Source organism: Nicotiana tomentosiformis, chromosome 5, assembly GCF_000390325.3.
Source record: "Nicotiana tomentosiformis chromosome 5, ASM39032v3, whole genome shotgun sequence".
Taxonomy (NCBI): domain Eukaryota; kingdom Viridiplantae; phylum Streptophyta; class Magnoliopsida; order Solanales; family Solanaceae; genus Nicotiana; species Nicotiana tomentosiformis.
This window is the reverse complement of record NC_090816.1, coordinates 41866723-41890911: the sequence shown is the minus strand read 5'-3', so window position 1 is coordinate 41890911 and position 24189 is coordinate 41866723. Positions and strand designations below refer to the sequence as shown.

Here is a 24189-nt window from a genome sequence, read left to right as displayed (position 1 = left end):
GAAGATAGCTTGATCAAAAGGAAGAGTAAACTAAAGAGTTACATCAACAAAGTAAATCAGGAATCTGATTATTAGACCCAGAAAATTATAGAAATCATGATTGAGGACATTGCAGAATCACTCTTAATATCAGAAGTACAAGAGAGATAGTACAATAGCCATATTTTATAACGGCTCTACGATAAAGCCAGACAGAAGAGTACCGGCCTCATAAGAAGTCAGCATGAAGCTCTCGCTGGATTGTGTATGCACCAGAGGTGCAAGTATTATAATAGAGCTTCAAGTTATGGATGTGAATTATACATGTGTTAAAGCGAGGTCATGAAAGAGATAGAAGACGTGATGCGAGATTTTAAGGTAAGTAAGGTAAAGGTGAACAGCGTACGAGATACTCAAATGCAGAAAGTTGCGAATAATCCATACTACAGATAGAAGGTTAGAAGCACTGGGATTCAATATCCAGGAATGGTAGCGGTCGTCAGTGGCATATATCCCAACCTATGGTTTCTAAGTATCGAGAGGTCTAATTAAGAGAGTAAAGAAGAGTTAGAGATGATGTGATGTCTCGCTTGATGTTCCAGGATGACATAAGGAAATCTATGGTGCAAGCAAGTTGAAGGAAGGTTGCGAGTAGTATAAATAGATATGTATAGGTCGCAAGCTAAAGTATAGTAAAGAGACAAGGTTTTATGACAGTAATAGGGATAAGAAAGGGCGAGTGAGAAGGTGACGAGAATGGATAAGTCCTCAGGATTAAGCCTATGAAAACAAGAGAGCTGATGATTTCTCTAAGTTATAGAAAGCTCAGTATAGCCTGAATGAACTCAAAGAAGTCTAAGACTAATGGCATTTAGAAGAGATGGAATGCCGCCCTGATAGTACAATGAGGGTGTAATTGTGATAGATAAAGGATGACTATTGGGCCTTCGATTGAGTAATGATTTGATAAATTGTACGGGATTAAAATACCCACGTAAGGAGAATCACATTGGGATGCTATGAAATATGATTATGGAAGTATAGTATCGTATCGCCCCCAGGTGGATCAGGAAAATCACTTCAAATGTTCCACGATGCAACGTGAGCCCTAGCGGCAGTGTTACATAAGAGGTCAAGTTATCAGTGGTAGACTATGGATCAACGTTACGGTGAATCGACATTATATGGATAAAGTTCCAACGTATGAGAGGAGATAAGGATTCCAACCTTTAGATGAACAGTAATGAGGAAGCATTAAAGGACTTAGATTTATACATATGGGATAAGCAACGAAAGTAACCTGGAGTTCGGTAGCAGACCTCAGTAACGATAAATCGAAGTAAGAGTTATGGTATAGTATGACCTACCTAGATGCAGTAAAGTCATACAGATGGATAATCGGGTCTATGAAATATGATATAGCAATATTCGTAAGTTCGACAAAGAACCGAGCGAAGAACTTCAGTATACCTATAGATGCCCAGAGGGACATCTTGTTAGGCTCTGTATATGTTTACAAAGTGAGGCCTAGAGATGGGCTACAACCTGGAGGAAAAAGGAAAGAAGAGTCGCATAGGGGCACTTACAGGGAAAAAGTCGTACAGGCTACATGATAGAAGTTAGCAACAGTTACGAGATTAGAAGGATTCCGACCACAAGTCATGGTGTGAAAAGAGGCCTAAATGGGGGAATGCTCTGGCCTTTGGATTTATTCACAAGAACAATTGCCTAGATGTCAAGAAGAGTACTAAAGTATTCGGAAGAACTATAGGTTATGGTAATGATAAGTGCATCAGTCAACATTCGAGGACGAATGTTCCAAAGGGGGGAATGATGTTACATCCCGCAATTTCGTACGTTAAAGTTTCGTCGTAAGTTAATCGACGTAAGCTAGGGAATGAGATTATTTTGAGATTATAGGCATTATGATATTTCAAACAAGTGATGAGTAAATTCGTGAAGGTGAGAGGGTAAGCAAATCAAAGAAAATGAATTTTCGTCGAAGTTTGACATTTTTGGATAAAATACGACCCGAGCTAAAATACCTGATATTTATGGACTAGTACCATACAAGGTACCACATGGCCATGATAGTAAGGTGTATAAAGTGTATTAAAAGTGAGTAGTATTTTAAGTAAGTTGACATAATTCTTAATTATTGGGTAATGGGATATTACCTAATTAATTAGGGAATTATGTGAATAATTGATAATTAAGTGGTTAAAATCTCCTTTGGGGATGCCACATGGCATTAAAGATAAGCCAAAATGGCACCAATATGTATGATGAGTCATAACACATATGGTACCTACTTTACACGTGAAAGTCTTTGATACAACTTTGTTTTGGACATAACACCAATGTGTATAATAAGTCCTTATTTACCTTTTGTTGGTTTCTTTGTTAATAATATAGCTTGGAGAAATGTTGAAGACATGACAGAATGAAAAGCCAAGAACGATACTCATCCCTACACTTATCTTGATTTAATACCAAAATCCATTTGGTAAGGGAGTTATACATAAAGGTAAAGCCAAGAACGAAGGTGAGGGGATTTCAAAATTCATATGAGACTCCATATTATAATAGCAACAGGATTTTTTGATTCTAAGGGAGTACGGTGTAATCCTTCTCAAGAATATTATACGAATCTTTCCCTACTCCAGGTATATTAAGGTTATCCCTTCTTTCTTTTTGGCATGATCTATACAACACGAACGAAACGAGCAAATGCACAACTTCCATAAATGACTTTATTCATAGAAATACTATAGATGCTTATGTTCTTGATTCCCCATGTGTCATATTATTCTATCATCTGTTCATGGGTCTCAAAAAATACGTAAGTTGATAAAGTTTATTTCATGATGTTAATCAAAGGCATAATGGTCTTGTGACACTCCGACAGATTTTATTGGCGTACTTCTCATGCACTGCATTCATTTATATTGACCCATGACCAGATGGCGTTATATACACGTATATATGTATATGTATGTGTGTGTATATTATATATATATATATATATATATATATATATATATGGAATATGGAAAAAGTTTACGGCGTTATATACGCACCACACCTGATCAGCTGGTATACGTTGATGATTTGCCCACAGTGGCCGAGATGATATGATGGGATGACCTCAGAGGCTTCATGATGTTATGAACGCATATACCTAAGCATGGTATGACATTTATACGCATATGCATGATGTTGTAAATATTAGCGATTCACAGAGTTATTCAGATTTACATGTTGAGTCTTTTACTCCATGTTTCTCTCATGTCTATTATTTACTGATTTTTATTCCTTACATACTCGGTACATTATTTGTATTGACGTCCCTTTTGCCTGGGGACGTTGTGTTTCATGCCCGCAGGTCCGATAGACAGGTTGAGAGTCCTCCAAGTAGGCTATCAGCTCAGCGAAAGATGTTGGTGCGCTCCATTTGCTCCGGAGTTGCTTGTTTGGTCAGTATGATTTAGACGTGTATTGTTTGGTATGGCGGGGCTCTGTCCCGACCTTTATGACAATTATGTATTCTTAGAGGCTTGTAAATAGATGTCATATACGTAAGAGATTGTATGGCCTTGTCGGCCTATGTTCAGTATACGAGTGGTTATTTTGGCCTTATAGGCCCCGTATGTATTAAGTATAAGTTGGTATTTCATATTGTATTCTACTTATCTCACGGCAGCCTCTCCGGCTCAGTTATCTATGATAGTATGATCCAAAAAGATATGTTATTTTGGTACTCGGTTGAGTAAGGTACCGGGTGCCCGTCGTGGCCCATCGGTTTGGGTCGTGACAGTTCCATATGCAGTTATTCTGGTTATCAAGGTTAGCTTTGTTAGAGGAATGGTTGTTTTGAGTGTGGAGACTTGACTCATCTCAAGAGAAATTGACCCAGAATTCTGAGTAGGGCCCCACCGCAGAGCTCATAACCTATTATTTTAACACCGGTAGCTACACCACCCGCACGACCAGCTAGGGATAGGTCCCAGCTAGTTCGAGGTCGCCCTAGTAGGGGAGGTCATCCAGGTGATGGCCAGGCCCGTTCCTATGCATTTCCCACTAGGCCAGAGGCAGTTGCTTCCAACGCCATGATTGCAAGTATTGTTTCAGTGTGCCACAGGGATTATTCAGTGTTATTTGACCTTGATTCCATTTATTCATATATGTCATCATACTTTACTCGTTATTTGGACATGCCTCGTGACTTTTTAGATATGCATGTTCATGGATCTACACCGGTGGGTGATTCTATTATGGTGGACCGTGTATGTCGGTCTTATGTGGTGACCATTGGGGTGATGAGACTAGAGTCAATCTTTTATTGCTCAGTATGGTAGATTTTGATGTGATTTTGGGCATGGATTGGTGGTCACCACATCATGCTATTCTTGATTGTCAGTCTAAGACCGTGACATTGGCTATGCCTAGGTTGCTGAGGTTAGAGTGGATAGGCTCCTTGGATCATGTTCCTAGTAGAGTGATTTCATATTTGAAGGCTCAACGGATGGTTGAGAAGGGGTGTTTGGCATATTTGGATTTCGTGAGAGATGTTAGTGTCGATACTCCTACTATTGAGTCAGTTCCAGTGGTGAGAGAGTTTTCAGATGTGTTTCCTGCAGACCTGTCGGACATGCCACCCCACAGGGATATTGATTTTAGTATTGATTTGGTGCCGGGCACTCAGCCTATCTCTATTCCACTGTATCGCATGGCATCAGTAGCATTGAAAGAGTTGAAGGAATAGTTACAAGAGTTGCTTTATAAGGGTTTCATCAGGCCTAGTGTATCACTTGGGGTGCACCGATACTAGTTGTGAAGAAGAAAGATGGTTCAATAAGGATGTGCATTGAATACAGGCAGTTGAACAAGGATATTATGAAGAACAAGTACCCACTACAACGTGTTGATTATTAGTTTGATCAGCTTCACAGTTCAAGGGTATTCTTAAAGATTGATTTGATATCGGGGTACCATCAGTTAAAGATCTAGGCTTCAAATATTTTGAAGATGACTTTTAGGACCCGCTACGGTCACTATGACTTTCTGATGATGTCTTTTAGGGTGATCAATGCCTCAGTGGCTTTTATGCACTTGATGAATAGCGTATTTCAGCCCTATCTTGATTCCTTCATCATAGTTTTCAATGATGATATATTGGTTTATTCTCGTATCTGGGAGGATCATGAGCAACATTTGAGGATCGTGCTCCAGACTTTGAGGTAGAAGAAGCTATATGCTAAATTCTCCAAGTGCGAGTTCTTGTTAGACTCGGTGGAATTCTTGGGCCACGTGGTGCCCAGTGAAGGGATTTAGGTAGATCCAAAAAAGATTGAGGCAGTTCATACTTGGCCCAGACAGTCTTTTGCTACTGAGATCCGGATTTTTCTTGGGTTGGCTAGTTATTATCGTCATTTTATGGAGGGGTTTTCATCTATAGCAGCCCCATTGACTATATTGACGCGAAAGAGTTCCCCATTCAGGTAGTCTGATGAGTATGACGAGATCTTTTAGAAGTTCAAGACTGCCTTGACTACAGCTCTAGTTCTAGTTTTGCCTTCGGGATCGGGTTCTCATGCAGTCTATTGTGATGCTTCACGAATTGGCATTGGATGTTTGTTGATGCAGAAGGGTAGAGTTATTGATTATGCTTCATGTCCGTTGAAGCCCCATGAGAAGAACTACAATGTACACTATTTGGAGTTGACAGTCATTGTTCACACGCTTAAGATTTGGAGGCATTATCTCTACGGCATGTCTTGTGAGGTGTTCACAGATCATAGAAGTCTCCAGCACTTATTCAAGCAAAAGGATCTGAACTTGAGGTAACGGAGGTGGTTAGAGCTACTAAAGGACTATGATATCACCATTATTTATCATCCAGGGAAGGCCAATATTGTGGACGATGCTTTGCATAGAAAGGCTGAGAGCATGGGGAGTCTTGATTGTATTCCAGTTGGGGAGAGACCGTTAGAATTGGTGTTCAGGCCTTGGCCAATCGGTTCGTGAGGTTGGATATTTTGGAGCCTAGCAGGGTGCTTGCGAGTGTTGTATCATGGTCGTCCTTGTTCGAGCGCATCAAGGCGCGTCGGTATGATGATCTCCATTTTCTTGTCCTGAGGGACATGGTGCAACATAGTAATGCCAAGGAGGTTACTATTAGTAACGATGGGGTATTGAGACTACAGGGTCGGATCTGTGATCCAAATGTGGATCGGTTGTGAGAGTTGATTCTTGAGGAGGCCTATAGTTCGCGATATTCCATTCATCGAGGGCTGTGAAGATGTACCATGATTTGAGGCAGCACTATTTGTGGCGAAGGATGAAGAAGAATATTGTTGAGTATGTTGTTCAGTATTTGAACTGCCAGCAGATGAAGTATGAGCATCAGAGACCCGGTGGTTTGCTTCGGAGTCTTGACATTCCAGAGTGGAAGTGGGAGCATATCACTATAGATTTTGTAGTTGAGCTTCCACGGACTTCAAGGAAATTTGATTGAGTGTGGGTTATTATGGATAGACTGACCAAGTCTGCAGACTTTATTCCTGTCATGACTACCTATTATTCAAAGTAGTTGGCTCATATTTGTATTCGGGAGATTGTTCGCCTTCATGGTGTGCCTGTTTCTATTATCTCGGATCGAGGCATGCAGTTTACATCATATTTTTTTAGAGCAGTGCAGCATGAGTTGGGCACACAGGTCGAGCTGAGTACGACAATTCATCCCCAGACAGACGGGCAGTCCAAGCGCACTATTCAGATTTTGAAAGACATGTTACGGGCCTGTGTCATTGATTTCGGAGGATCATGGGATCAGTTTCTACCATTAGCAGAGTTCGCTTACAACAACAGCTATCAGTCGAGTATCTAGATGGCTCCGTATGAGGCCTTATATGGGAGGCGATGTCGTTCTCCGATTGGTTGGTTTGAGCCTGGGGAGGCAAGGTTATTGGGCACTGATTTGGTCTGTGATGCTTTGGAGAAGGTGAAGTTGATTCAGGATCAGCTTTGTACAGCACAGTCCAGGCATAAGAGTTATGCTGACAGGAAGGCTCGTGATGTAGCATTTATGGTGGGTGAGAGGTTCTACTTAGAGTTTTGCCCATGAAGGGTGTGATGAGCTTCAGAGGAAGGGAAAGTTGAGCCCTAGGTATATTGGTATGTTTGAGGTGCATGAGAGAGTTGGGGAGGTGGCCTATAGACTTGCCTTGTCACATAGCTTATCAGGAATTCACCCAGCATTTCATGTTTTCATGCTCCAGAAGTATTATGGAGATCCGTCACATATTTTAAACTTCAACCGGTGGAGTCGGTGGCCATTTTGGACTGGCATGTTTAAAAGTTGAGGTCGGAGAATATAGCATCAGTGAAGGTTCATTGGAGAGGTCAACCAGTCGAGGAGGATACTTGAGAGACCTATCAGGATATGCGGAGCAGATATCCTTACCATTTTGAGACACCAAGTATGATTCTAGACTCGTTCGAGGACGAACGTTTATTTAAGAGGGGGAGAATGTAACGAGTTAGTCATCATTTTGAGTAATTTATCCTCTTTCCCCCTATTTTATGCTTTACATATGTGTATTTGTAGTTGTGTGACTTGCAGGGGTGGTTAGTTTGGTTTTCGGGAAGTTCTGAAGTGAATTGGGATATTTTGTCCTAAGGTTGGAAGCTTAAGTTGTAAGAGTTGACCAAAATTTGACTTTTATATAAACGACTCCGGGATGATGTTTAGATGATTCCAAAAGTTTCGTATGGTGATTTTGGACTTATGGGTACGTCCGGATGTGGATTTGGATGACCGTAGGTTGATTAGGTGCTTTTTGGCGAAATTTGAAAAGTTAAAGGTATGGAAGGTTGATAAATGTGACCGAGAGTTGACTTTGATGATATCGGGTTCGGCTTTTGGTTCCGGGAATTGGAATAGGTCCATTATGATTTATGCCATTTGGAACTTGCATGCAAAATTTGAGGTCATTCCGAGTTGTTTAGGCTTGTTCAGCGTATGTTTTGAATTTGGAATTTTGGATTAGTTCCTTAAGCTTGAATTGAGGTGCGATTCGTGATTTTGATGTTGTTTGGTGTAATTTGAGGCCTCGAGTAGGTCCGTATTAGGTTTTGGGATTGGTTAGTGTGATTGGACGGGTCCCGAGGGCCTCGTATGTGTTTTGGATAGGTTTCGGGCCATTTCTCCGTGTTTTGGAATTGCTTATATCTATTATCTAGTTTCCTTCTTCACGATCGCAATAGGGCAGTCGCCTTCGCTGAGGGAAATCTGTTGGCAGGTGTAGTTGTTCATCGCGTTCGTATAAGGGAGTTCGCATTCGCGGAGCTTTCAGAGGCAGTGGTCTTCGCAATCGCGAGAGGGGAGACGTGTTCGCGTAAAAGGGGAGGCAAGCTTTGGGCGTCAGGCTTTTAGCCTTCGCGAATGCGAGAGGAGGACCACGTATGCTCAGGGGTGTTTTGCATCGCATTTGCGACCAAGGTCTCGCATTCGCGTAGGGCTTTATCTGGGCAGTGTTTGGTTGTACTTCGCGATCGCGAAGTTGGTCCCACAATCGCGAAGGGTATGCCTGGACAGACCATAAGTACTCTATTTTTTAAGGGTTTTAGCCATTTTAATATATTTTGAGTTATAGAGCTCGGATTTGGGTGATTTTGGAGGGGATTTTCACAATTTGGATTGGAGTAAGTGTTTTTTTACTCGGATTTGTATATTATTCATGATTCCAACCTTGATTTGAGCATTTGATTGGTGAATCTAAGTGAAGAAATTGAGGATTTTAGTAAAACCTTTTCTAAAGCATAAATTGATGATTTGAGGATATATTTGAGGTCGGATTTGTATGAAACATATATATTTGGACTCGTATTGGAATGGTGTTTGGAATTTTTGAGTTTTGTCGGGTTCCAAGGTATGGGCCCGGGTTGACTTTTTGATTTCGATAAAGAACATAGCTTTATCATTTGAAATTTTTTTCCTATGGCTTTTATTGATGATAATAAGTTATTTTGACTAGATTCGAGTTGTTCGGAGCTTGATTCACGTAGGAAGGGCTTCTTAGAGTACTGATTTAGTTTGCTTGAGGTAAGTATCTTACCTAAACTTAGTTGAGGCAACTAGTTGCCTGAGTTATTTATGATAGATGCGTGCTACGGGTGACGCACGTGTGGGGTTGAGCCCATGTGCATGCATCGGGGTATTTATTCATGGTCGGGGTTGTGCATAGGCTATGATATGCCTTGAGTTGATTTCTAAGCTTTATATTGTGATGTTTGTTCTATCTGTACTTCTTTTGTGAGCTATTTGTACCATGTTTGAGGTTACATAAAGGTTAATCTCCTGATTGAACTTAATAAATTGCTACTTTCGTGATGTATTTGCTTGGCTGAGTTGTGATAGCACACTTTGCACATGCATATACCTTAGCGTATCACTTATACTTTTCCAAGAGTATAAAATTTGATGTTCATTAATCATGTACATGTATTCTTATATAACTGCTTTCTGTATGATATCGATTGGACTGGTAGCTTATGACCACGCCAGGCGGATTATGATATTAAGCCTGTGGACACGCCAGGTAGATTGTGACATTAAGCCTGCAACATGTGATATTGACACATGATTTATCTGTGCAACATGTGAGTTGGCACGTGATTTGTCCGTGCAACATGTGAGTTGTCTGTGCGTATCTGAGATATTGATATTATTGGCATGTGAGTTATTCGTGCAACAGGTGAGTTATCTGTGTTGCGTGTGGATATGAATCCGTCCCACTAGGGTCACCCTCTCATGTTCCTTCTAGATGGTGTACACGATGTTTGAGGAAAGCTGATCAGGGATTTGGTTCGCTAATTGAAGTTTTGAAGAAAGGCTGGCCAGTGTTTGATTTGGTTATTGCATTTCATCTTTACGTGCAATTTCCTTGGTTATTTACCTGACTTGATGCATAGCTTCTTTATATGCTGGATTGTTGACTGAGCAGAGTACGTTATGTTATTGTGTGCACCAAGGTGGTTCTATCTATGATTCATGACTTGATCCCATTATTGTTCTATACTTGTTGGAATTTATGAATTGCATAGGTGATTAGCGAGTATCATTTATAATGCTTGCTTCTTTTACCTCGCCGAGATTAGTTATGATACTTGTTGAGTACATGGGGTCAGTTGTGCTCATACTATACTCTGCACTTAATTGTGTAGATCTAGGTGTTTGACCGACCCACCAGTAGCTGAGGTTTGTTGCTGAGTATCTTGGAGAGACGAGGTAGAGTTGCATCTCGACCATAGTCTGGCATCTCTTTTCCTTTATGTGTTGTTGTTTTTCATTCAGACAATATTGTTATTTGGCGTTTCAAACTTGTACTTTTGTTTTAGAGCTCATGACTCTGTATTTACCAGTTCCGGGGATTTGGTATGTATCGACGTTGTTGTTTATGTTAGTCAGTCTTAGAATTGTACAATTTCTATTAATTCAGTATTTATATTTTATTTTTGTTATGTTTGGCTTGCCTAGCAAGTGCGTTAGGCGTCATCACGACCGGTTATGGTTTTGGGTCGTGACACTTTATTTATTGTTGCTAAGTACTGGCTTGCCTAGAAAGTAGTGTTAGGCGCCATCACGACTCCTTGGTTGGGATTTTAGGTTGTGACATATTGCATGACTAGTGTTCTGTGCAGTGAGGTGAGAGATACTAGCATGATGGATGTTTTCTTGTAATTTGATATAATATTAGCATGATGGGTGTTTCTGTGCGATTTGATATGATATTGGCAAGATGAGTATTTTTGTGCCGTGAGGATGAGAGTTCATGGCACGATGGTTGTTTCCGTGTTGGTGAGGATAAGAGCCATGTATTATATTATGTTTATTCTTTCCTCATTCAAATATATATACATCATACCTTGGTCGTTACTGTTACCTACTTGCATCTTACCTTGACTATTACTGTTACTTACATACATTTACCTTATCTGTTATTGTTACTTATATACTTCCTACATTGTCTGTCATTGTTACTTTATGTACATCCTATCTTATTGTTAATGTCTCACGCGCACACAGACATATCTTATCTTGTTTGTTACTATCACTTATGTATATCCTATCTTGTTTATCATTGTTACTTATATGCAACCTGCCTTGTTTGTTATTGTTATTTACGTGTATCCTACCTGGTGTATTACTATTACCTATATGTTGAGCGATTCTATATAGAATGATGTGATTAGGAATGGGTTGCACGTTGTAACGATATGTGTTGGGACTAGTTGTACGTTGTAACGGTATGATTATTAGATCGGGTTGCACACTACAATGGTATTATAATTGGATCGAGTTGCACAATGCATCAGAAATGATGCCTTGTACTTGTTTCTTGTATATTTCTCCTCCTTTCGAGGAATTTGCTTCCTAAGGTTTTGCTTACATTGTTATGACCGTGAAACTAATTGAGTTTTTCTCTTATTTGATCCTTTTATCATTATTCGTGTATGCTCTTGTTTTGCTTTCTGCTCATTACTTGCACAGGTTTATAAAGTGAGTATCTTTTGACTTAAAACATCACCACTACTTTACTGAGGTTAGTCAAGATACTCAATGTGTACATGGGATTGGTTGTACTCATACTGCACTTCTGCATCTTGCATGCAGATTTTGGGGCTAAGCGGCCGTGGAGTTCGAGGATGAGCATTGAAGACTTTAGCGTTCCAGTTATTAGCTACCATCTTGTTCATGGTAGTTTAAAATTTGTATTTTTGTTTATATATATTCAAACATATGATGTATATCTACTTGCTCAATATTGTAAAATTTCAATTCTTAGTTGCTCATGACTTGTACCACCCGTTTTTGGGAATAGCTGTATCAATTTCTGCATTTGTACTTCTTGATTTATTAATGATTATCAATTTGGATGATGTTATAAGTTAGCTGGCTTACCTAGTAGGTTGGGTTAGGTGCTATCACAACTTGGTGAAATTTGGGTCTATGATATTTTCTATGGAACCTACATTGGCTTATATCAATAAAGGCGCAGGTTATATAGACGAGCATGCCACGAGTTATGACCTCCTCCCGTCCTAGCAGACTTTTTATGAGCTTCGTCTCAGGCCATAGAATTTATTGCTTGACTTTATTCTTTATTTTATTTTTATTATTTCTAGTTGAGGGTTAGCTGGAGTCCAGAGCAATCCACCCAGATTCTACAGAGGCTTCATATACGTTACCAAATCAGAAAGTAAAGTTTAGATTTTATTTTGTTTCTATTCGATATTGAATGTTATGAACTGGACTTTTGCATAATGTTTTTAGATTAAATTTTCAGTCTTTGAAGAAAGATGTCTCTTCTAGTTTTACATATTGACCCGCTTAGTAGAAAAGAAAGAATAGATTAGAAGGTTGCTCGGTCAAGTTAAGGCACACCGAGTGCTAATCGCGACTCGGTTAGAAATCCGGTCATGAGAGAAAAAGACAAAAAGCCTAGAAATTTCTTTAAAATCTTTCTTTAAAATATAGATTTTAAATTGCTTCACAAGTACAGGATGCCTAAGTGAGACTTTTATTAACCAAGATATTTTTCTGTTGCGAAGGATGTGTACTTTTTTTAATTACTTATTTGTGCTTATTACTGATAAGAGTATTTATGAAGAGGCTGCCAAAAACTTCAGAAGGCTAACTCTGTTTTCCAGCTATTCATATGCTTTGTCAAAAAAGGTTCTAATTATCACTTATTCACTTCCATTTAAAAAGGTTTGAATTTTCAAATCCTGTGAAATGTTATTGGGATTTAAACTTATAAAGGTTTGAATCTTAAGAATCATTCCTATGGTTTAAAACTCCAATAAATCTTCGCACTTAGATCGTAAAGTTTGAACCCCATAAATTGTTATTAGGGTTTGAACTTATAAAGGTTTGAACCCCATGAATCGTTACCCCTGAATCGTTACTGTAGTTTGAAATTCAGCATATTAAATTGGTGTTTCACTTGTAAAATTTTTGAACTTCAACGCCAATTGCCGGAATTGTTTCATGTCTTAATTGGGAGTATTTTTCTCCAAAAAAATATTTGTGTAAAAGAAGTAACTAAATGCTAATTGCTTTTTAAATACCAATTAAACTCTAATAGCAAGGATTAAAAGTGACTATTTGCTAATTTCATTTATTTATTGAACAATTTTTTATTGTTCATTTATTTTAATAAATGCAGATAAATTTTCTGTTTTAACAAAACCAAAAATAAAAAAAACATTTGTCTTGCAAAAATAGCTATTCCATTTTAAGTAAAATAAAAAACCCAAAAGGTTATTTTCTGGAAAAATAATTATTTAAACACATGCAAAACTATTTCTTCTGGAAACAAATCCAAACACACAAATAGTTTCCCAAAGAAAAAAAATAAAGCAAACCCAAAAAATAACTTAAACTAATTGATATTTTAAAGTGAAATACATTTAAACCAGTTATAACATACTATTTACCATCTTACCTACCATATGTTCTAAGTTACCAATCTTAACTTACTATATGCGCTACTAGAAATTGATTCTTAAGCCACCTGAGCGTAAAACTTCTAAGCGAATCGGTGTGTAAGAACTAAACATTTGTTAACCAGAAACCTTCAAATAGTATACGATTGAGCTCAATAAATAATTCTGCTATCAGGTGCAACAATATTTATTTTTGGAGAGTCCGACACACTAGACAATATTTTTGACGAGCCCGCGCAACATAGCTCACATATAGTGATTCAACAATCTAGAGCATAATTTGTGCTATGATCCTGAAGTGATAATTCCTTTTGACATCTAACTACAGTGGTTGTATATCTTATCAGAATCACATAATATATATTAAGCATAAAAGGAAACTAGTGGGAGAAATGGAAATATTCAAAGAAAATTTGGTGGACATTCAGAGACTTTGAAGTAGGTTCAATGTCTCATCAATATGCTTTTCAGGTTGGAACTGATTGTTATATACAAGTTGAACAACTCCATTCTTGTCAAGTACATAAGTTTGTCTTCCAGGCAATGTACCAAAAAGGTCCGCTGGGACTCCCCATTCTTTTCTAACCTGGTCGCCTTCATCACTCAGTAAGGTATATGGAAGTCTGTATTTCTTTGCAAAAGCCTGTACAACCCAAATACCTCGGTTATAACAGTTGGCAATATCGAACAGCAGAAATGTAGAGAGTACAAATTCATAATAAGAAGAAAAAAATACAAGAAGTTTGAAACATGATGAGTTGGTGTACATCCTTGACATAAGAAGTAATGAAATGTAAATCTATCTTGCAAAGAAAAGTATAATTTTGACAGGGTGCCAATAGAAATTCAAATCAATACAGCCTAAGTAATTAACTATCCAGCTCTCCCAAGTACAATTAGAAACAGGAACCTGATTGTTGTCTGTCTGTGAAATCAGACCATCAGGGAGTTGACCAGTTGTGTATAAAAACAAACATACAAGGTATTTTTGGGTAAAACCACAGCTATTAATACTCTTTGCAAATTTTAGACGAAAAGACACATATAGGAAGAGCAAGCTTAATGTAATTTGATTTGATTATAAGAATCAAAACTCCAGATTACTGACTACCTATCATAGACGAACTCCAGCTAACTATTTTTAACCAACCAAGTAAATCTATAATACCTTGTGGGATTCTGGATCGTCACCACTAATCCCAACAACTTCCGCTCCTGCTTGCTTGAACTTTTCATACGAGTCCCTGAAGGAACAGGCCTGTATAAAATGTTCACACATTTGCGATCACCATGGTAACTTTTTATGCTTACACTTTTGAGGCATGAAGAGAACAGTTTTGCTTTCAGGAGTAAAGCAATTAACTTCCAGCTAAAAAAAGAAATAAAATAAGAATGATGACATAATTCTAGTTATCTCTAAAATAGAATTCAAACAGTAGGTCTAATCTTGTATTTTTAACTTGTCTCAAACCTATTTCAGATGAAATTAAGGTAAATAATAAATTTGTTTACATATTTGAGAAATTTCCTGGATTGGATTACAATTAATTTATGTCTAACGATAATATTTTTCACCAATTGCACTGTCTTTCTGAATCAGTAATACAGGAGATAATCCATCCAACATAGATACACTCAAGAAGTTCCAGGTGAAATACTGGAGCTACCCAAAAGTCTAATATATTAGACAAGCCACACAATGGTCAGACTTGAATTGAGCATTACTCGGAATAGGAGTTAAAGCATGTTGTAGTCTAATGGTAAACTTCACTAAACATCACTTAGGTGCAGGGTTCCAATCTCACCAAAAGCTTTGCCTGCCACTCTATTCAGGGGCCCACTGCTATTCCAGAGAAATTGCTAGTCTATTAAAATTAGTCATCCAACCTAGAACCTGGTAGTCAAATACTTAGCACTAAGTATGGAGGGAACCTTACAGGAGTGCCGCCTCCCAGATATGTTTCATCATGTTCAGGACATGCCAAAGGAAGTTGGGGGACCACTCAGACAAGTACGGATGTCCAATGATCATGGTTAATCTAATATTCATATATCTTGTGTATGTTTTGGTATATAATTTGTAAATGAGAGTAGTCTATTGGAATACTATTTTCCACAACTATAACTATAAAAGTATAAATTAGGCATGTTTTCTCTCTCGGCGCACGTTTGCTAAACTGCTACGGCCATGGGAAAGAGGGCATGCATGCCATCGCAGAAGGCTCTCCAAGCTCAGGCGACATTATCACAAGGCCATGCCCTTCGAGGGCAGAAGAATAAGGCAGCTTTAGACATCCAAGAAGAGATTCAGATTGGATAGAAAATCAATGAAACAGTAACTCATCAAAAAGAGAGTGAACAGATTTCTCAATTGCAAGCTCAGAAACAGTAGGCTAATGTTGTGCAAGCTTCAACTAGTGCTGGGAGTCATTCCCCAGCAAGCAGTGGGCACAAATCATGAGCGGATATGGTGGAAGAGGAAGAGAGGACTGTACCAAAGAAGAAGCAATCAATTTGGGACAATTTTGACATCTCGAAAGTGTCAAACGCAGGATTTAAATTGGAGTACGTTGCTCCGACACTGCCTGCAGATTCAACCATAGTTGACATCGAGTTAGAAACATAAGCTCTGAAATTGACTATTGGAAGAATGTGGTGGTGTGTTATGTTCTAGGTGCTCACACTCCCTTCACTGTGTCACAGGGGTATATCAGAAGGTTGTGGGCAAAGCATGGAATCAATAAAATTGCCATGCTAAAAGATGCAATTGTGTTGGTTCGATTTGATTCTGAGCTGGGAAAAATGAGGTAATTAAGGGGGGATTTATCATTTTGATAATAAACCCTTTATTGTGAAGGCCTGGAATCCTGACATGGAATTTACTAGAGATGAGTTGTACACAGTACCAATTTGGATCAAATTTCCTGGGCTCGACTTTTAATATTGGTGTCCAAAGGGACTGAGTAAGACGGGGAGTTTGGTAGGTAAACCACTAATGATAGATCAAAACACTGAAAGCAAGTACGGGTTGAACTTTGCCAGACTATTGATTGAGGTAGAACTGAATGCTAACCTACTAGATAATGTTATCTTCAGGAATGAAAGAGGAAGTTTGGTAGAGCAGAAGGTATTGTATGAATGGAAGCCAACCCTGTGTAAATACAGTGAGAAATATGGCCATGATGAGGTCAATTGTCTCAAGAAGGCCAAAAAAATGTAGTTCAGGAGAAGAATGACAAAGCACCTACTGTTGAGAAGCAAGTGACTGTTAATCAGCAATTACCAGTGGAGAAAAAGGGAACTGAGGAAACTGCAAAGGAGGTAGAAACCAACTCAGGAGGCCGCAAAGATAATGTAGGGGTTACCCCTCAGAGAAATGGTCGCAACCAAGCTAAACCTAAGCTGCTCGGACTCTTCACTTTTGGTGCCGCACCCATGTCGACACGACATGGGTGGGGGTGGGGGTGGGGGTGAGGGTGGGGGATCCGCACCGGAACCGGTCAACCGATTTTGGGTACTTTGACCAAAACGAAATAACCATTTCTGAAATAAAAACGAAAGCTAGGGTGAAATTGGAGAAAATGGAATACCTAGTATATAAAAATTTATATGTCAGTTCTTTTCCTTTTATTTCCTTCTCGAATTATACTCTTGATCAATATTTTCTCCTTCTCGGAATACCTTGTAAGTTCTTCACATAATTTAGACATATTTTTATAACTCTATTTTTAGATATTTGAATTATTTTTAGCCGAATCTCCACACTCATATCAACACTTGGATCCGTATCCCCGAATCTTAAAAGTCAGATCACGAAGGATCCGACCTCTAGATCCGCACCCATATCGGACACCTGCTCCCGAGTCCGAGCAACTTAGAGCTAAACAGCAGCAATAGTTGAGGATTAACCAACAACAAAAGGTGGTAACTCCAAACACATTTCAGGTACTAACAAGGAACGTCCAAGTAATACAGAAGATAATATAGTAAACATGAATAATAAAGATAACAACAAACAACTGTCAAAAGGTAATGACACAAATGTGGGTGGCCAGAAGTTTCCCAATTATGGGAATGGTTAACTGCCTATGCTGGAATATAAGAGGGCTTAACTGCCCTAATAAGCAAAAAGAAGTTAAATTCCTTTGCAGTAATGAAAGGGTGGGACTAGTTGGTTTACTAGAAACAAAAATAAAGAGTAACAAGATTGAATCTACTGCCGGAAAAATGTTTGGGGGGTGTCCATATGTCACTAACTTAGTAGCTCACTATAATGGGAGAACATGGATTACATGGAGGCCAAATTACTACACTGTGATGACATTAGAACAACAGCTCAGGTTGTCACTTGTGCTATACGATATATTACATTGAAACTGGATTTTGTCATATCTTTTGTGTAAGCTTTTAACACATGAGAAGGGAGGAAGGAACTATGGAACACATTGGTGAACTACAGTATGGTGTGCAAGCAACCATGGATAGGTGACTTTAATTCAGTACTGACTGCAGAAGATCAAGTGGGAGGTAATCCAATAACTTGGGCAGAGGTTTCAGAATTTCATCACTGTGTGGACACTTGTTGGTGGATTGAGCTTCCTCATCTGGGGCAAAGATAAACATGGAATGATAGAAGCAATAGTGGACAGAGGATATTTTCAAAAATAGATCGGATTTTCATCAGCAATGAATGGTTGGACACAATGCCACTAAATACATCAACTTACCTTCCAGAAAGTATAAGTGATCATAGCCCAGTAAAATATTATACTGCTGGATGAGAATCTTAGGATCAGGAGGTCATTTCAGTATTGTAATGTTTGGGCCACACATCCTCAATTTAGAGACAAGGTGGAAGCTGGATGGAATGTGCGGATTCAAGGCTGTGCAATGCTACAGGTAGTTAGAAGGTTAAAACTTAGGAAAAGGAAGTTGAAGAAGCTAAGTGCTAAATCCTTCAGGAATCTTGTTACTGAATCTGAGATGGACAGAGAGGCTCTTAGGCAAGCCTAGGAGCTTCTTCACTCTGACCCTTTGAATGCTGCTTACCAAGAACTTGAGAAAGAGAAATACACCAAATTCAGACAATCTTCCTATATAGCTGAAATGTACCTTCAACAGAAGAGCAAGGCAAACTAAGTGAAACTTGGTGATGATAACACCAAGTACTTTTACTCTGTAATCAAGCATAGAAGATTGAAGCAGGATACCACTCAATACCACTCAACTGAAGGATGCAGCATGTAATTGGCAGACTGATCCTGATACAATTGCCAATACTTTTATTGATTATTATAAGGAACTGCTAGGAAGAAGGAGTGATCACAGAGTTAAGGCTTTTAACAGTAAGCTGAAGAATGGTCGAGTACTGGACATTATACAGCAGCTTAAACTACTTAAGCCATACACTGAGAAGGATGTTAAAAAAGCTATCTTCCAAATTGATCAAAACAAGAGTCCAGGTCCAAAGTGGATATGGTAGTGGTTTCTTCAAGGCAGCTTGGGATATTGTAGGCAAAGACATAACTGATGCTATTCTGGAATTTCTCCACAATGGAAGACTCTTGAAACAGCTAAACTCAACTAACATAGCATTGATTCCAAAGACTGCAGCACCTAAAAGAGCCAACCAGTATAGGCCTATATCATGTTGCAATGTGCTTTACAAGTGCATATCAAAGATGATCTATACTAGACTTAAAGATGCAATAAGTGTAATTGTGGCTGACAATCAGTCTGCCATTGTGCAAGGTAGATCCATAGTACACAATGTACTGATTTGCCACGACTTATTGAGACACTGTGGTGGAAAACTACACCAAGATGCCTGATGAAAATTGATCTAAGAAAAGCTTATGACATGGTAAGCTGGGAGTTCCTAGAGGTCGTACTAAGGGGCTATGGATTTCCAGACAGATTTATAAACTTAGTGATGAGTGATGACTTGTGTATCCTCTCCAACCTTTACTATTAAAGTAAATGGGGAAGAGCATGGCTACTTTGATGGAAAAAGAGGACTTAGACAAGGCGATCCTATGTCTCCTCTCCTGTTTGTACTTGTTATGGAGTACTTGTCCAGAGTATTGAAATACATGTGTGCCCTTCCTGATTTTGCATTCCACCCCATGTGTAAACAATTAAAACTTTCACACTTGATATTTGCAAATGATCTTAGGATCTTCTGCAAAGCAAATACCAATTTTGTCAAAATAGTAATGGAGGCCTTATCACATTCTAGTGATGTTTCAGGGCTGGTTGCAAACATGGACAAATCAAGTATCTTTATGGCTGGGATTGATGATCAAACCAGGGACCAATTGATTGAAATAACTGGATTTACACAAGGTACCTTTCCCACCAGGTATCTTGGTCTGCCTCTTTCATCCAAGAAATGAAGTAAATTGGAATGTCAACTAGTTGACAAAATCACCAATAGGATCACCACTATGTACTCAAAGCGGATCTCCTATGCAGGGAGACTACAGGTCATATTAGCAGTTCTATTTTCTATCCATAGCTTCTGGGGATCTGCCTTCATCCTACCCCAAAGCATTCTCAAAGAAGTTGATAGGAAATGCAGGAAATATTTGTGGGGAAGTACAGATGAGAAAAAGAAAGTATCATTAGTGGCAGGGGAAAAGGTGTGTTGGCCAAAGAAATATGGGGAACTTAATATCAAAAATTGCAGGAGTTGGAACATGGCATCTGTTGGGAAGCTACTCTGGCAATTAGCCGAGAAGAAAAACTCCTTATGTGTGAAGTGAGTGCATAGCATCTACATGAAGACTGATACTAATATTTGGACTCATAAACCACCCCAAGATTGCAGTTGGTATTGGAAGAAGGTGAATGCACTAAAATAAGTCATGCAAGGCTGGTACACTCAGGGAAGATACAACATGAAGCAAGATGGACAATATTCTATCACTGGCAGCTATAATGCATTGGTGGGACAACATGGGAGACTAAAGATTGCAGAACTAATCTGGACTGCATTAGCTCAACCAAAACATAGAATTATAGTATGGCTAGCTGTACAGGGCAGATTGCTTACAAAGGATAGACCGAGGCATCTACATATCCCAGTGGAAGATGAAACATGTCGTCTTTGCACCAGCCAAGCTGTGGAGACCCCTCTGCATTTATCTGCAGAATGTGACTGGATAGGAGTTGTGCGAGAAGGCATCCAACAACGGACAGGAATTACTATACGACAAGGAGAAGTTCATAAGGTGCTTGAAGGGATAAAGAGAAGGCAATGGAAACAATTCCACAAGGAGCTGATTGCAGCAATTTGGGGAGCAGTGGTGTACCATGTGTGGAAAGCAAGGAACCGGAAGATCTTCAGAGGAACAATTGTAAACTGGAAGATCTTCAGAGGAACAATAGACATAGAAAGAATAGAATTACTCAAGGATTTGAGGAAAGCTAGCAGTTGTCATAGTTTACTACACAAGTTACTTTGTAATTAGTTGCTTCACGGACTACGTCGGAGGCCTGTCCTTCATTGCACCCTTCCTAGAAGGTGGTTTTGGAAGATAGGTGCTCTTTAGGTGTATGGGTTTTTTGGGAGTTAATGGTATTATTTACATTTTTACCCAAAAAAAAATGAGAGTAGTCTCATATGATCTAACTTCACAGAATAGGACTTCAGTTTGTAGATATCTTTCGGTGATAAAATTTATAGAGTTCATCCAACCTAACCTTGTAATCAAATACTTAGCATTAAGAGGAAGATTTCATTCGCATCTATTCAGCTAATTAATTTTAATTATCAGCTCATCATACTAAGAAGGCCCTTCTTTGTGCAATTTTTTGCATTACGTGCAGTTATTTTTGGATTGTACTTCAATAAGACGAGCAAAATCATGTTTTTTCTATGATTATAAATGTGCAAACCAATGTGAAATTAACAGAATTTAGACGCACATTTAAGGTGTCTTTTTACTCTACCTGTTTTGTACAGCCAGGAGATTCATCAGCAGGATAGAAATAAACCACCACGGGCTTGCCTTTGAACTTGGAGAGGCTCACATCTTTTCCATCTTGATCTTTTAATGTGAATGGTGGAGGCACTGAGCCTTTTTCCACCTACCAAACATGCCACAAATTCCTAATAGTGTTTAAAGAAATCAGAAAAAAGAAAAAGCAGTAAAATGGGAAAGCAATGTATGTACCTTAGCAAAAATAGAACTTTTAGTTGAAGAAGGGGTTGTCAAAGAAGGGGAATGAAGGAGCTTGAGACCATAAAAATTGGATCTTGAGACAATGCTTAGGTTGTGACAAAGGAGGGTTTTAGGGGTTTGAGAATAGAGCAGTGAATTTGGAAGAGCCAGCTTTACAGATATGGACAAAGAAGCCATTTGTGGGGGTGGAGGGATTGAAAGAAGAAAGAGAGTAACTTTTCTAAGATTTTTTGGCAGTGACTAATAAAGATCAAGATTGTTTGCTTTGTTGTATAGAGTAAAAGATTGAAGAGGCTAAAGTGTATATGTGGCGAAAGTGGGAATTTGGTTTCTGCGCGGTGGAACGTTGCTGACCCCAACCAACTACCAGTGCGATCAACATCAGTTCCCTCTCTTGTTTTTCTCACCAGTTAATTAACCACATTAGATATTTTATTTTGTAATTGAATTGATATAAAAAAAAAGTTGCAGTACTAAAATTAAAACTATATCATCTGAGACAAATATACAAAAAATAAAATCAAATCAAATGTTCAAAGGGAAAAATTAAGCAGAAACAAAACAAATAAATAAAATATTGCATACCTATTTGTAGTTTTAAACAGTCTTCTCAAAGAGAAGTTAATTGTGTAATGTTCCTATACAAATGATATTCATAAATAATATTAACAACCATGCAATAAGATTGTGCACACTACAATTGTCTCTCTTCAATTAATATCTTTGAAAGATAAATTAATTGTGTAACATTCCTATATAAATAATGTTCATAAATAATATTAACAATTATGTAATAAGATTGTGCGCACTACAATTGTCTCTCTTCATTTAATATCTTTGGAAGATAAAATTTTAGTTAATTGTACTTTTAAAAAATTTCCCCTAAATAATTCTAAAGGGAATTGTTGAATATTACTTACATAAGTAATTTATTTTATGTAGAATATAATACAAGTATCAAAGAGTTATGACGTAAACTACGTTTTTAAGAAAAAGAGAGAGAAGTATCAAAGAGTTACTTATAGAAGTATAGGAAGATTCTACAAATACTGGGATTGTACCATTAATAGTGCTGGCTCCTTTTTGGCCTTCTTTTCCTTTGTAATTCACAAGTATCTAAATTTTTTTCTTTTATTAGAGTATAAACAATTACAACAGAAAAATATAAGGAAAAACACAAAATTGAATCCATCACCCCAAATTTGTTAAATCAAATAGTGTCAATCTTTCTTTAATTTTAGTCTTAACTAATCTATTCCTTTCCCCATTTATCTCTCTTTTTCTTCTTTTTTTATAGATCCCTACCCACTTTTTTTTGGAAAAAAGCGTTAATTCTCCCTTTCTTCTTCTCTAACTTCCCAATAATAAAGGCATGTAAAAAATAGACTCAAGGCATTAAGAGTTGATCTGAATTTTAAGAATAATGAAAATTGAAAATTAAAGAAAAAATGAAAAAAAAAAATAGAAAAAAGTAATTAAGGATTTTGATCACAAAAAGACGTCCCAAAGTGTAAATGTGTTTAACTTGTTAACGAGATGAGTGAAAATTTGAGAATAGAAGTTACATATTTCAAATACCCTTGCATGTTTGGAGATATGAAGATTCAAAGGACCTTTTGCATTTTGTAATTCTTTAAAGAGAAGAAATGATAAATTGTTTATAACAACCCAAGTCAAGGCTTTATAAATACCTTCAATAGCCGCTCAACATTCCGACAAAAGTGAGCGCATAAATTCAGTAAAGCACATGTATACAAATATATTGGAATCTTAGCATCCAACCATTGAAATACAACTATGTAAATATAGAAGGAAAATCATAAAAATACAAGGAAAAGAAAAGAATTAGAGAAGTTGCCTCAAATGTAAGGGGGGTGAAACAAAAGTGATTGGTCAGTACGATTACATGGTTAACAAAATTAATAGTGATGTTTTGATGTTCAAACAAAACTTTTAAAAGAACATACTGATGAGGCTTCCAAAAGAAGAAGCAGTGGCACATACGTATTTGAAGAAACTGAAGTAACGCTGTTTCGTTAATAGTAACTTTTATTTAGTATTAAGATATTAGGAAGAGAGAGAGACGTGCCTTTTGAAGAGTAATAAGAATAGGTGCAATTATGTAGAAAAATAATGAGGTGACTTTTGGATATTCTAAAAAATAACATAATTTTGTTTTAAAAGGGGAAAAGAGCAAAAAGTTGTTGTACAAGATAAATATGATTTCTAGCTTTAAAAATCGCCATATCTTAGGCCATGAACTATATGTAGATATATATATATATATATATATATATATATATATATATATATATATATATATATATATATATATATATATATATATAGCATGCAATCTTTTTCGATAAATTAATAAACTTTCATTTTGATATTTTTCTAAAGTTAAAAGTTTATAAGATATCTTTTATAAATGAAGACATTTCTTTTGATATGTAATCGTCGAAGATGTTCTCTCTAATAAGTCAAGATAAGTCATTTCATTTCTAAATAT

The 24189-nt window shown here is 37.8% G+C and overlaps 2 protein-coding genes across 3 annotated transcripts; one reads left to right on the top strand and one right to left on the bottom strand.

Annotated features, from left to right (window-relative positions):
• The first annotated feature begins 4267 nt into the window (after nucleotides 1-4267).
• On the top strand, nucleotides 4268-4744 carry LOC138892233 (uncharacterized). The gene has a single exon (XM_070175938.1). It carries the CDS (start codon nucleotides 4268-4270, stop codon nucleotides 4742-4744), a length of 477 nt encoding a protein of 158 aa, XP_070032039.1.
• An 8860-nt stretch (nucleotides 4745-13604) lies between these two features.
• LOC104111056 (peroxiredoxin Q, chloroplastic-like) lies at nucleotides 13605-22245 on the bottom strand. Of its 2 annotated transcripts, XM_009620656.4 has the most exons (4): nucleotides 21669-22238; nucleotides 21445-21582; nucleotides 14660-14749; nucleotides 13605-14134 (listed from the first exon to the last, which is right to left on the bottom strand). In XM_009620656.4, exons 1-4 carry the CDS (start codon nucleotides 21852-21854, stop codon nucleotides 13916-13918), a joined length of 633 nt encoding a protein of 210 aa, XP_009618951.1. In that variant the 5' UTR covers nucleotides 21855-22238; the 3' UTR covers nucleotides 13605-13915. The 2 variants fall into 2 exon arrangements, with proteins under 2 accessions (XP_009618951.1, XP_070030939.1); XM_070174838.1 differs by lacking the exon at nucleotides 14660-14749 and having other exon boundaries at nucleotides 21669-22245.
• Nucleotides 22246-24189: the final 1944 nt, after the last annotated feature.

Bases quoted from the DNA above. Each gene is read 5' to 3' on its own strand.
- LOC104111056 (XM_009620656.4), bottom strand. From the start codon at position 21,854: ATGGCTTCTTTGTCCATATCTGTAAAGCTGGCTCTTCCAAATTCACTG. The intron at 14,750-21,444 runs GTAGAGTAAAAA...CATTTTATACAG, and splicing joins CTCCTGGCTGTACAAAACAG to GCCTGTTCCTTCAGGGACTC. The intron at 14,135-14,659 runs GTATTATAGATT...TGGGTTGTACAG, and splicing joins ACGATCCAGAATCCCACAAG to GCTTTTGCAAAGAAATACAG.
- LOC138892233 (XM_070175938.1), top strand. From the start codon at position 4,268: ATGTCGGTCTTATGTGGTGACCATTGGGGTGATGAGACTAGAGTCAAT.